Consider the following 13,569-nt stretch of genomic DNA (forward strand, 5'->3'; position numbering starts at 1 on the left):
GCAAAACATCGATCAATAGGCTAAGCCTCCTTGCTTTCAATGCAGTTGTAAAGTCTGTATTATTATCCTACTGTAGTCTCTTTATCATACCAAATATATCAATAGATCACCAACTTTGATGAAAATATTATTTAAACCTTTCAGCTAAAATATTTCATACTTTATTGGAAATTATTGAAATTTAGAAGCCAGCAATTCAATAAAGTGTCAGCTACATTTTCTTTTGATGTGTTATTACTTTTTAATTACATAAATAAAGGCAATAGGCTTCTAAGTGAGACAATTAAGTGGCTGGCAAGAATATTTATGGATTGTCTGGTTAGCATATTTTACATAAAAAATGTTTTACTGTCCCAAACATAAAGTAAAATACAACATTTTAAAAAGGCAAATATTTATACAGCCCTATTTGGTAAAGAAGATGGCATACCACAACTGTATAGTTATTTGGCTTACTTGTAAAAGGCATACAAAAACATGTGTGGATTAGATTGATAAAGGTATTTGAGTTATCTGGTTTGACACATGGACTGCTTTGACAAGGTTGGTCCAAATTAGATTGTATACTGAAATAGGTACAAATGGCGACTGGCCTTCAAAATAAAAGCAAGACGTTCTTTAAGGCATGCTAACAAAGAGACGAAATAGCGTGCAAAAACAAAATGCCATACAAAAGTTATCTTGGCTATGCGGTAAGCTGCCGACGACCCCTTAAATTAGTTAATGTTTAAAAAATAATAATATAATCGTAATGTTCACTTTATACTGAAAGTTATTAAGCGGAAGTATGTGGAATTACGTAACGCAGATGACTTGACAAAATAGCCCGCGGTCATGTATTGAATGAGCGGGCGTTACTACTTTATATGACACATATACATGTAATGGCAATTGAAAATAGCTAACACTACACTTTGAGGGCGTACACTTCAATTATTATAATGTTATGACTTCGTTGTAGCCTCCGCACTACAGCGTTGGCAGTTGGCTCGGCTTAAACCGTACATATTGTCCTCGCAGTGACTGGTATCTTAAGGTCTTATTATGTGGGTTTTTGGGTACGGGTCTCTTATATGGAAAGTGGATTTCCCTTATGAGGAAAAGAGAATCGGCTACATAAAAGGCTTCAGCCGTCGGTTTTGGCAGGGAAGTACCGATCACCGGGGGATACCGGGTAAGGTGAGTGTACGTTTTTGTCTTTCGGAACCATATACAGCTTTTTCTAATCAAAATAACTGATGCAATGTTGCCATGTCTGTCGCCTTCAATGATGTATTATCACAAAAAGCCAAAGCAGAAATTAAAGAAACCCTCTTAATGTCTAATAATGGGATACATTACAGAAAGGTTATTGGTTACCGGTAACTCATGGATTCATATTCAAAGTTATGACTGCATATTTGTCAGTGTCGACATTGTTAATACTGTAAAAACACAGGACATTCAGCAGGTTATATTGCCGTAACTACTCATTCTAAGTTACTGAAGGAACGTTTTAGGAGATTGTCATTAAGGTTAGATCCACAAAACATTTTCATATTTTAAAATGAGTTAGACCTCAAACAGCAGCTCATTGTGCTGTTGTTACTCAGGTCTAACTTTATATTTTGAATATTTCAAATGAGATTTCTTCTGAACTATACTGGTACCTTTGTCTGTGAAGTTGTATTATGTCATATGATTGCTCATGTGACTTTGCTGCTGTTTTAAAGTGCTCACTCCTCTGTGTGTGTCCTTTACAGCCTGGCCGGGTGGTGACACTGGTGGAGGATCCTGAGGTAAGAGCAACCATTCCTAAACGTAATGGTACCATACATTCCTCTGTAATAGAGTTGCGACTAATGATTCATTTCACTGTCTATTACTTTGCCAATTACTTTCTCGATTAAGTGTTTTGTCTAGAAAATGGAGGAAAATGTCTACTATCTCAGAGTTCATGATGACTTGTTATGTCAGAGCAACACTCCAAAAAGCAATCAGTCAGTTTGCAATAACACAAAGCAGAGAATGGCAGAAAGTAGTCACATTGGAGTTGGACCGGCAAACGGTTAGCAATCATCTTTGCCTGATAAGAAAATTGGTTTTGGACAGGAATCACTAGTTATATCATCTCTATATAAAGATCTTGATATACAGTACACTTGGAACAGATTAGCAATGTATGGAAGTTTAAAGTGACCCGATGTTCACTCGGAGCAGCTATCAATTAAAGCTTTCAATCATAACCTCTTTACCCTTTTATAGCATCAGCTAACTAATAAAACAAATGTTAATAGTATTAATCATTCTAAAAGTGGTATATATCTTTATTACGTTAATTACATTTACATTTACATTTGACTAATCAGAAGATTAGTCAGGTTAAGTGGAAAAGCAAACACAATCTCATGTTAATTAAACTGTAATAAAATATATCACCATCTGAAGATCGTAATTACTGCGGTGTTATTAAGTATAATTAAAAGGCGTGTGAGCCAGCAAACTTGCAGTACATCTTCAAAAACAGCAAACTTTTTCAAATGGGGTTTCACTTTTTGAAGTTGCAGTCACTTACCTCCTGTTTGTATCAAACTGTAGAAGAAACAGTGGATTGTCATAGTTTTATGGATATTTATATTTGCAAACATGCATTGTGTGGTGCAAAGCTGAACATGCTGAATGGCAGTGAAAGGACGGTGTATTGTTTTCCGACCTTGACCAAGAGATCATTTTTCTTAGTTGATGGGAAAGAGATTGAGAGATAGAGTGTGTAATGTAGTAACGCCATGGTAAGCATCTAGAAAACCATGCATTTAAAGTAGACTGATGATTATCTTAAGGTCAAATTCATCATTCTATGGAAGAAACAGGTTGTGATAAAAATATTATGCCAATAAAAACTGTTTTACTAAAGGTTGTAACCAACTAATCTTTATATTGTATTACTCTGCAGTCTTTTTCCTTGATTACTATGTCATTAATAGCCTGGTCTGAATTGTCAGATAAAAGCGACACATGCTTTTAAGAGTTTCCTAAAGTGAACGTTTATTGTCTTCAAATTGATTGTTTTTTCTGACCAACTTTATAAGATGGTCAGTTTACTATCATAGAAGTCATTTAAAAGCTTGAGCCTGTGAATTCGGTCACCTTTGTTTGAAAAAATGTCATACTATCAAATTTGTTAAATGTGGCTATACTTCATTATTTTCTATATATGCCAATCAATATTTATTTCTTCTTCGACTCTTCTTCAGGGGTGTGTTTGGGGCGTTGCCTACAAGCTACCGACCGGCCGGGAGCAGGAAGTGAAGAGTTACCTTGACTATCGAGAAAAAGGTGGTTATCAGGTCATCACTGTTACTTTTCACCCCCGTCCACCGCCCTCTGCGCCGCCCAGCCAGACGCTGCTCTACATCGGCTCTCAGGACAATCCAGACTACCTCGGCCCCGCCCCCCTGGAGGAGATAGCCAATCAGATTGTCAACTCTTCCGGTCCAAGTGGGAAGAACACAGAGTACCTGTTTCAGCTTGCTGATGCTATGAGGACAATCCTGCCAGAGGACTCAGACACACAACTGTTTTCTCTAGAAACTTTAGTGAGAGAAAGACTACACGGTGTGCAGAAACACTCACACACTCAAACAGGTTAATTTGGATGATATTTTTAAAACTCAGGGTTTAAAAAGAGATAAGGATATTTGTTGGGTACAGAAAATGTGTTGGCAAAGTCTGTTTTTATTGTTACACTACAATGTCACAATACAGTCAAAATAAAATGTATTGAAATATGCTGGCCACTAAATCATCTTTGAATAAGCTTGACTACACGTACGATGACTCCTTCCATTGAATGTTTATGGAGATCCTTTGAAGTTAATGAAAATGATAAATATTTAAGGGGATATATTTACATACACACATTACATTTTGTCTGATTTTGTGCATTTTAAAACATAAAAATGTGATTTATGCGTGAACTGCTCGGTGAAATGTAGAACGGACGTAACTTCAGTAGTAAATTCATGAAAGAACCCAAAGCAGTGCATGACTTTCCAGTATGATTGTTGTGCCACTTTATAAAAACAACAGAGACAGAAATCTCATGACAAATATCTACAACTGATGTAACCACGTTTTGATTATGCCGATTTATGATTGTAAAGGGCTATTTAGATTATTAAAATTACACTGTAAAGAAAGAAAGGTTTCCCAGACAACTTATGATCTTTTTTTTAGATAGCTAAAACCATATTCAATATTAGGCTTGGGAAAACCCATCAGTCATGCCCATAGAACTTTCCAGAGTATCTTGTCTAAGCTGCTTATGAATACTGTATGCTACATTTTCCTGATCTCTCTTGGTGATATAAGATCCATGTTTTTGTGCAGTTGGAATGATCATACTGCTTTAATCACAGTGTACAGCCACATAAGCACACATTGTTTCCTCCAGATTGTGCTGAACAGCCATGGTGTTTCTCATTCTGCCAGCACACGTCTCAGCACAGTGAACATATCAAAGTCAACAGTACTGCATCAGAAAAAGTCAACATGCAGAATAAAAACGATGACAGCTCTATCTGTGATCATGTCTCTCTTTAACACGGCAGCATCTGCACAACATAAGTGAAACGCATCCGTGCAGGGAGAGACATCTCATCTGTGTTTGATCTCTGTCTCTGTACAGAGCTATCTGCTGTGGACATGCATGTCATATCAATGTGCGCCGACAAGCTGCTGGTATTTCAAGTGATCAATCAACCCTGGAGAACACAGCATTCCACGCTCAATCTTCTTCTCTAAAATAAAAAAAACATCTCTTGTTACAAATTATGCCGTGACTTTATTCACAGGAAACAGGACATTCCCAATGTTGAGCTATTGTACAGTATAACACAACACAGTGGGTTGTGTAGGAATGTGATAGTTATAATTATATGTATACACTTATAAGTGTTGCATACATGTATATCAATACATCATATATTATTATATTAAGCTTTATATATTAAGTAATATGTTATAAACATTATCACATTGCATGATAAATTTTACATTTGTATAACTATTAAATTGTAACTGTCAAACTACCATTAGGTTTTTGGTAATGATAATGACAATTTTTCATATTCATTTGTTTATATGCTCATATATGATTACTACTTATTACCTATTTGAATGTATCTTAAAGGTAGAAAGAGAGCAATACATACTGCAGTGAAATGTTCCACAACATTAAAACAATTCAACTAAAGGCTGATTATCTTTAAATAATGGCTGCCAAGCTGCTTGGCGAGACGAAATGAACACACCAAGTAAGTTAAATATTAGAACCCGTTTAGCCCAGTGCTGCTTTTCTGACGGGTTTTCTAAAGGCCAACTTTGGCATGTGAGATTCCAGAGACAGGATCCTCAGACACTGCTACACTATCTGACGTCATTTGAACAGGCTGCACAGAGGAACCCAACACTACATCAGCTGTAGTTATTCTTCTGCTGGATCAGTGTGTGGAGGATCTGAGGGGGCAGTCAGGCGTAGTAACAGGGCGACACCAGCAGGTCTGTGAGCACCAGCAGCTGGTCGTCAGTGAAGCACTGCCGGTGCTCCTGCCAGTTATCGTGGTGAGTACGCCTGAACTCCGACAAGGTCTTCTTCACCGTCATCTTAGAACAACAAACACCATCATCATACTGACACCATGGGAACACTTCAACTGTTGTGGATGAATGACATGTCTATCTTTGCCCATCTCACACACTGTATAGGCTTTCAAGACACCTCAAATCGATATACCTTGCTACATTTCAGAAGGAAATATTGCACTTTTTACTTACTGGCTTTATTTGATAACTGAAGATAAAACAGTAATTGAGATCCACTTAACATTCATGACAACTATGTTGCATTTCTATTGATTAAAAGTAACATCTGTTTGTCTATGTTACGTCATACATACACTTTGAGTGATTAAGAAATAGTTAATAAAAGACAGCTGGATTAGCGAGATGTAACATATCATTTAGGGCCAAACTTTTGTTTAGAGACAAATATATATATATCATACAATACAAATATAAACAGGATTTTAGACAATAAATGTTCTATTCATTTCTATCCAAGACTTACAATGAAGGATTTTAAAACACAAATTATTTTTAAACATTCACAGCATATCTGCTTCCTCAAAGATTCAGTAGGGAATCCCATTGAGAACTATAATATTCCATCACTGGAGTGGCAGCTTTATAGCGGTTGTTACGAAATTAGGACATTTCAACTAATTACATTGTCTTTATTGCATTAAACTCCTGCAATAAAGAGGATTGTAATAGTTCTTTATTTGTTGCTTTATTAGTTATTCAAAGGCCAAGAAGTTAAGAGCTTAAAGCCACTATCAGTGTTTACACAAGAGCTACCTTCATGTTTAACAGAAGAACGAGGCATAACAACAAGTATGACTTGCAAAGTAAATAGTTCCTGTTTTAACTTGTAAAAAAACGGCACAGGGTAAAATGTAGTGTAGAAGCTAACAGCAGCTGACAATGTTTCTAGCATTTATTTGCATTGATAAAAAAACTAATGAGAAAGTTATAATTTATTGATGTTAAATTGCCACATATATCCATTTAAAATCCAACACAAAGAAATTATTTAAAGGGAAACAAGTTTGGAGTGAAAAGTTGGTGGCTCAACAAGGACACGAACAGAAAAGAGAGAAGCTCATTCTCATGACGACATTTATTTTACATCATGGCCTTCAAACTAAATGATTAGAATAGATTTTAAGAAAGGAAGTGCCTGTGGCCTGACAAACTCAAACAGATTTTGAGAATAGTGTCTGCCTGAAGAAACCAATATATTATATCATTAATATTCAGCAGAAAATCAACAGCTACCATTTTATTACAGAAGTTTTAAAGCTTCTGAAAAGAATACTAATTGTGCAAAAAATTCCTCTGCTGGCAAATATATTCTTTAACTGTATTCAATTGTATTTCTTCTCTCATTTCTTTCACTTTTGCCACGACTAATGTTTTATTCAAACTCTGCACTACAGGTTATATTGTACGTCTTCTTCATGCCTGAAGTAAGACCAAAGACATCATTTTCTCCTCAATTGGACAATGAAATTGTATTCTTTCAGCTCACACTGTGTTGAGCTAGATGTTTGTATGTGAGTGTGTGTGTTTACATCTATAGGCTGTTGGTCGTTGAGGTGGTCGCTCAGATCCATGAGTATCTGAGGCATCCAGTCTGGGACGTCGTAGGGGCTCGACAGGATGCAAGCACTGAGGCCAAGCACTCCAGCATGGCGCCGCACTAAATCTGTACACACACACACACACACACACACACACACACACACACACACACACACACACACACACACACACACACACACACACACACACACACACACACACACACACACAACACACACACACACACACACACACACACACACACACACACACACACACACACACACACACACACACACACACACACACACACACACACACACACACACACACACACACACACACACACACACACACACACACACACACACACACACACACACACACACACACACACACACACACACACACACACACACACACACACACACACACATCACTTCAGGGGACATTACATTGACTTACAGTACATGCATTTCCTGGAGACTTATCCTAACCTTAACCATAACCAACACATGCCTAACCCTAACCCTAATCCTAACCAAGTCTTCACCGTAAAATTAATGATTCCCCTTATGGGGACCTCCAATTTGTCCCCATAAGGGAGGCGAGTCCCCACACGTGACTGTATAAACAGATGTAGGTCCCCACAAGTATAGTAATGCTAGGCCACACACACACACACACACACACACACACACACACACACACACACACACACACACACACACACACACACACACACACACACACACACACACACACACACACCACACACACACACACACACACACACACACACACACACACACACACACACACACACACACACACACACACACACACACACACACACACACACACACACACACACACACACACACACAGTTAAAAAACACCTTACAATTTCAAGGTTCACAATTCCCCTTGGATAAGAAAGGGTAATAGTGCAAGTATTACTGTGATTGCCTCATTGTGTGATTGCGATGTGTGTGTGTGTGTGTGTGTGTGTGTGTGTGCGTGTGTGTGTGTGTGTACCTGTGGAGGCCAGCTCCCCCCTGGCCCTGGGGAGGCGAGTCTGACTCAGCGTCTGGAGCTCTGTCTGCAGACTGGAGTCCAGGGGGAAGAACTGGCACTGCAGTAAACCACTGAGGGTGGTGCCTGCCATGTCCCTCACCTACAGGGAGAAGGAGGGGGGAGGGAGAGCAATGAGAGAGGAAGAAAGAAGAAATAGACCTGTGAAGATCAGAACCGACAAATAAAGGAAGCGGAGGAAACCACGAGGCAGTTTCAGGGCGAGAGACGCATAAACAATTTATTAAAAGAGGCGAGTGCAAGGAGATCGGGGTAAGGCGAGATACACGGGACAAAGATGAGCAGAGCAGGGGGAGAATAGGGAGGAGGCGGAGGTAACATTCACTTGCAGAACATCGCTGCATCACTTTGCATACATTATGAATAGGCAAATGAGTGACGGTTGCTGTATTAAAATAGACAATGACCCAAAGACAAAACATTCACCAGCTGGACACTAACACAGTTTACAAAATACTATGAGATACGCAACTGCTTTTGGAAAAATAGACAACCCAGATAAAGCTTAGTGTTTATTGATTATTACCGGTTCATCCTGATCAACAGAAAATTGTCCAGTTTGGACATTGTACAAAAGATAATTTTTCTCAATATAACATTAGATATATTCTGTAGTTGATTTTTTGCATTTTAGAAATAGACATGAGTCTGTTGAGATTAAATGTCAAAGTTAATAGGATTTTCCAATATATATTTTGGGGGATAAGATTCATATTACTTATGGATTATTTACAGCCACAAAGGAGTTTAAAGAGGGCCATTGTGCTTTATCAACATCCCTGAAACCACCCAAAAAGAGAGGCACCAACACAGGAAAACAAATTAAGGGCTGAGCAGAGATGGAGAGGGTTATTTTTAAGCAATAACAGTGAATAGAGAAGATGGATTAAGATTTACTGAGGAAAAACTAGGGGACAATAAGTGGTCATTTATTTTCCTCTGACATTTATACCTTGCAGAGGGGCAATGGCTGTACTAAACCTTACTTTGCTGCCTTTTTGCACATACATTACCTCAAGCTGTTCATCAAGTAGCAGCTGCATGACCAGCTTTCGGATGTGGAGCACCGCAGCAGGCACACTGAGCAGGGTAAACAAGTTGTAGAAAACCATGATCTGCAGGTAGGTCAGTACTGAGAAGCGTGCATGCCATGATCTGCTGACTGTCAACTAGAGAGAAGAGGGAGAAGTTTATTTGTTGTGTAGCCTAAAACTTTAAGTTCTAGCTTAGGCATACCAACGCTTATAATCTAGAGGCATGCTTGGGACTCTGTGAACCTGCACTTAGATGCTGCAGTGCTTTGAAATAAAGGCTTACGTCAGATTGTAAAACATGCCAACAATGATTATGCTAACATGCTGGAGTGGAAAAAGCCTAAAGCAGGGAAACAGTTAACTAAGTGACTAAGTCATTTTTTTTTCATTTAATCGTTTATTTGGCAGGGACAATGCACAATAATGAACACATAAAACATTAAAATGTGTCAAGCGTAACAGCGCCAGATTTAGCTTTGAGCTCATTTCCATCCGCAGTCCCTCACATAAACACGCTAGCAGCTCTGTGAGGTTTATGCACGGTGGTCCTTTGAGCTAAATGCGGTACCACTTACAATGAGACTACCCTTATAAAGGGTTTAAATTCATTTATTACTTAGGTTGTGAATCATAATAAATCATTAATAAGCTTTTAGGACAGTAAACCAACAATATCCTTTAAAACTGGAGAGATTAAAAAATATAGATAAATAAATAAATGTTAACTGGTAAAATAAGATATAAATGAACCAGCAGAAATCTTGCCTAGGGCAGAAAATGTGTCAGAACCGGCCCTGGTGTCATCCCCACAGCACCCCCCATTTGAAACATGTTCCCACGGCTATGAACAACAATACGCCCAAGCGGCCCCTCCTTAAAAAAAGATGACAGCTAGTATCTACCTCATTGTTTTGTTTTTAGAAAAACAAAAACGAGGTGTGTCTTGTTCTTATTCTATCAGATGTTTAATGATTCAACATGTTTTTACACTTTCCTGTTTAAATTCTGCCTCGTGTTTGTTCTCATTGGGCCTTATGAAACAACATGTTCTATTCCAATGCTCAATTGCTCTATGTCGGATTAACGTAATAAGACACTTTGGACATTTATTAATCCTAGTAGATTTTGAGTCATCACTAGGCAAGGCAAGGCAAGTTTATTTATATAGCCCCTTTCAACACAAGGCAATTCAAAGTGCTGTACAACAATACAAGACAATAAGATCTAACAACACTAACATGTGTAGTCAAATTTGTCTGAAAATGATTTAGAAATGTTGCTTCATTTGGATGGAAAATTTGCGAGGTGAAAATGTACCTCACTCTTAGTTTATGAAATCATCAACTCACTATAGAAAAAAAAAAAAAATTGGCATCAACAGCATGAAAACAAAACCGTTTGCAACCATGTTGTCAAAGTAGCAGCCAAAAAGAGCCAATGTGATGAACTGCCCACGTGGTTGGGTTGAGAGCTGGAACAACAACTGACAAGTGAAGAAATGCAATGGATGAAAGGGTGATGTGCCACACACACACCACACACACACAACCAACACACACACACACACAACACACACACAAAACACACACACACACACACACACACACACCACACCACACACACAAACACACACACACACACACACACACAACACACACACACACACACACACACACACACACAACACACACACCACAACACACACACACAACACACACACACACACACACACACACACACACACACACACACACACACAACCACACACACACACACACACACACACACACACACACACACACACACACACACACACAACACACACACACACACACACACACACACACACACACACACCACACACCCACACAAGCATCCCAGCGACAGCGGTCCTCAGTTCACTTCCATCTTCTGGAAGGAGTTTTGCCAGCTCCTCGGCGCCACCGTCAGCTTGTCCTCCGGTTATCATCCGCAGTCCAACGGTCAGACAGAACGCCTGAATCAGGACCTTCGAAACCTGCCTCAGGTGTCTCGTGTCCCAGAAGCAATCCACTTGGAGCGATCATCTGACCTGGGTAGAGTACGCTCACAACACTCTTCTATCGGCTGCCACTGGTCTCTCCCCGTTCCAGTGTGCGAACGGATATCAGCCCCCTCTCTTCCCTGCCAATGAAGAAGAAGTCAAGGTGCCATCCGCGCACACTATGGTTCGACGCTGTCAGCGGGTCTGGGCCGGTGCTCGGCAGGTGCTACTCCGGACCTCGACCCGGATGAAGTCAGCGGCGGATCGTCACAGACGTGCGGCCCCCCTCTACAAGCCGGGACAGAAAGTCTGGCTCTCTACCAAGGACCTACCTCTTTATGTTCATTCCAAGAAGTTGGCACCGAGGTTTGTGGGTCCTTTCCCAGTCTCAAAAATCATTAACCCTGTCTCTGTGCGCCTCAAACTCCCCAGGTCCTTGAAAGTTCATCCTAAGTTTCACGTCAGCAAACTCAAACCAGTTCAAGAGAGCACTCTGGTTCCCCCCTCCAAACGCCCCCCTCCACCCCGGATCATTGATGGTGGCCCGGTGTACACGGTCAGGAAACTTCTGTCGGTCCGCAAACGGGGCCGAGGATGCTAATTCTTGGTCGATTGGGAGGGATACGGGCCTGAGGAACGTTGCTGGGTCTCCTCGACTTTCGTGGTGGATAAAACACTCATAACTAACTTCTATGATCGCCACCCTGAGCAGCCTGGGCCGTCGGGAGTCGGCCCTAGAAGGGGGGGTACTGTTGTGTCCCGTCAATTATGTTAGTTTGTTATGTATTTGTCACGTTCATGTTTGTTTTGTTTGTTTCACTTCCTGTTTTATTTTACTCTCAGCTAGAAAGCATTTAAATAGCGGTTTCAAAACTCAAGAACTCAGTGTGCATTCTGACCCTGTGCGGACAAGACCTGTTGCCGCAGCATCCACTGTAAGTAATCTTGTTTAACTAGACTTCTCTATTTCAGTTATTCTTCTCTATATAACTCTTCTGTATTTACTGTACCGAAAAAAGGGCGCTTTTGAGAGAATTTAAATCTCAGATCTGGTCACGTGAAACTCTCACAGCTCTCAGTATCTATCTCGGCTGCATTTAAATAGGCACGCCCTGTCAGCTATCGCCCATCAGCTGTTGAGAGTTAACTGATTAGAGGGGCGTGGCACCATAGCTGTGAGAACTCAGCAATCAGGTGTCCATTTAGGCAGCTCTTTCTTGAGCGTCAGCGGCAGCGTCAGACAGCCGAAGACTGACAAAGACATTGGAGTCCTGCGGGAGTAAGACTGACAAAGACATTGGAGTCCTGCGGGAGTCACGAGGGAGGCAAATAGGAGGCTAATCCTACTCTGATTGAGCTAAGTATCGCTGGTGTCTTATTTTTCTTTTCCTTAGCTTTCTAGCCCCTCATGCTATAATCATGTGTGTTTTCTCCATTCCTGTTCATGTGTCTTCTCGCAATTATCACTGGCCCCGTGTATCTCCTAATCGCTATAACCGGCCTGCTCTCGTCTATCCCACGTGCTCCACTGAGATCCAGCATCTAGTTTCAGGTGGCCTGTGGAACTGCCAGTCAGCTGTTCCTAAGGCTGACTTCATCTCTGGCTACGCCTCCCTGCAGACCCTGGATTTCCTTGCTCTCACTGAGACCTGGATTACTCCATCCAACACATCCACCCCAGCAGCTCTCTCCACAGCATATTCCTTCTCCCATACACCCAGACCCACTGGCAGAGGAGGTGGCACTGGTCTCCTGCTCTCTCCCAAATGGAGCTTTTCCCTCTTCAAGCTACCTAACTTCACTCCTTCCACCTTTGAATTCCATGCCGTCACAGTAACCCATCCTATACAATTAACCATTGTTGTTCTCTACCGTCCACCAGGCGCCTTGGGGGACTTCTTGGAGGAATTAGATCATCTCCTCTCACACATCCCTGAAACTGGCCCTCCCGCTGTACTTCTCGGAGACTTCAACCTCCAGACGGGGAAGATAGACGAACTAACATCTCTGTTATCCACCTTTGCTTTCTCACTGTCTCCGTCCCCACCAATTCATAGAGCTGGCAATGTCCTTGATCTCATATTCTCAAGGAACTGCGCTACTTCTAACCTCTCTGTAAACCCGCTCCACACCTCCGATCACTTCTTCATTTCATTCTCTTTACCCCTTTCCAACATAACAAACTAATCTCTTCGCATCCTGCACTTGTCCGCCGTAACCTCCGTTCCCTCTCCC

At 40.7% G+C, this 13,569-nt stretch overlaps 2 protein-coding genes across 2 annotated transcripts in view; one reads left to right on the forward strand and one right to left on the reverse strand.

Annotated features, from left to right (window-relative positions):
- Positions 1-808: 808 nt before the first annotated feature.
- chac2 (ChaC, cation transport regulator homolog 2 (E. coli)) lies at positions 809-3,769 on the forward strand. Its single transcript, XM_034107844.1, has 3 exons — positions 809-1,179; positions 1,743-1,778; positions 3,234-3,769. The coding sequence occupies exons 1-3, from the start codon at positions 1,045-1,047 to the stop codon at positions 3,627-3,629; spliced, it is 567 nt and encodes a 188-aa protein (XP_033963735.1). The 5' UTR covers positions 809-1,044; the 3' UTR covers positions 3,630-3,769.
- Positions 3,770-4,799: 1,030 nt separating this feature from the next.
- Positions 4,800-13,569, reverse strand: part of psme4b (proteasome activator subunit 4b) — a 27,490-nt gene continuing 18,720 nt past the window's right edge. Inside the window, 4 exon segments of the mRNA XM_034107114.1 lie at positions 4,800-5,643; positions 7,173-7,306; positions 8,221-8,359; positions 9,291-9,446. Coding sequence (XP_033963005.1) covers positions 5,509-5,643; positions 7,173-7,306; positions 8,221-8,359; positions 9,291-9,446 — 564 coding nt within the window. The 3' untranslated portion in view covers positions 4,800-5,508.

Source organism: Pseudochaenichthys georgianus, chromosome 19 (genome assembly GCF_902827115.2).
Source record: "Pseudochaenichthys georgianus chromosome 19, fPseGeo1.2, whole genome shotgun sequence".
Lineage (NCBI taxonomy): Eukaryota > Metazoa > Chordata > Actinopteri > Perciformes > Channichthyidae > Pseudochaenichthys > Pseudochaenichthys georgianus.

Bases quoted from the DNA above. Each gene is read 5' to 3' on its own strand.
- chac2 (XM_034107844.1), top strand. From the start codon at position 1,045: ATGTGGGTTTTTGGGTACGGGTCTCTTATATGGAAAGTGGATTTCCCT. The intron at 1,180-1,742 runs GTGAGTGTACGT...TGTCCTTTACAG, and splicing joins ACCGGGGGATACCGGGTAAG to CCTGGCCGGGTGGTGACACT. The intron at 1,779-3,233 runs GTAAGAGCAACC...ACTCTTCTTCAG, and splicing joins CACTGGTGGAGGATCCTGAG to GGGTGTGTTTGGGGCGTTGC.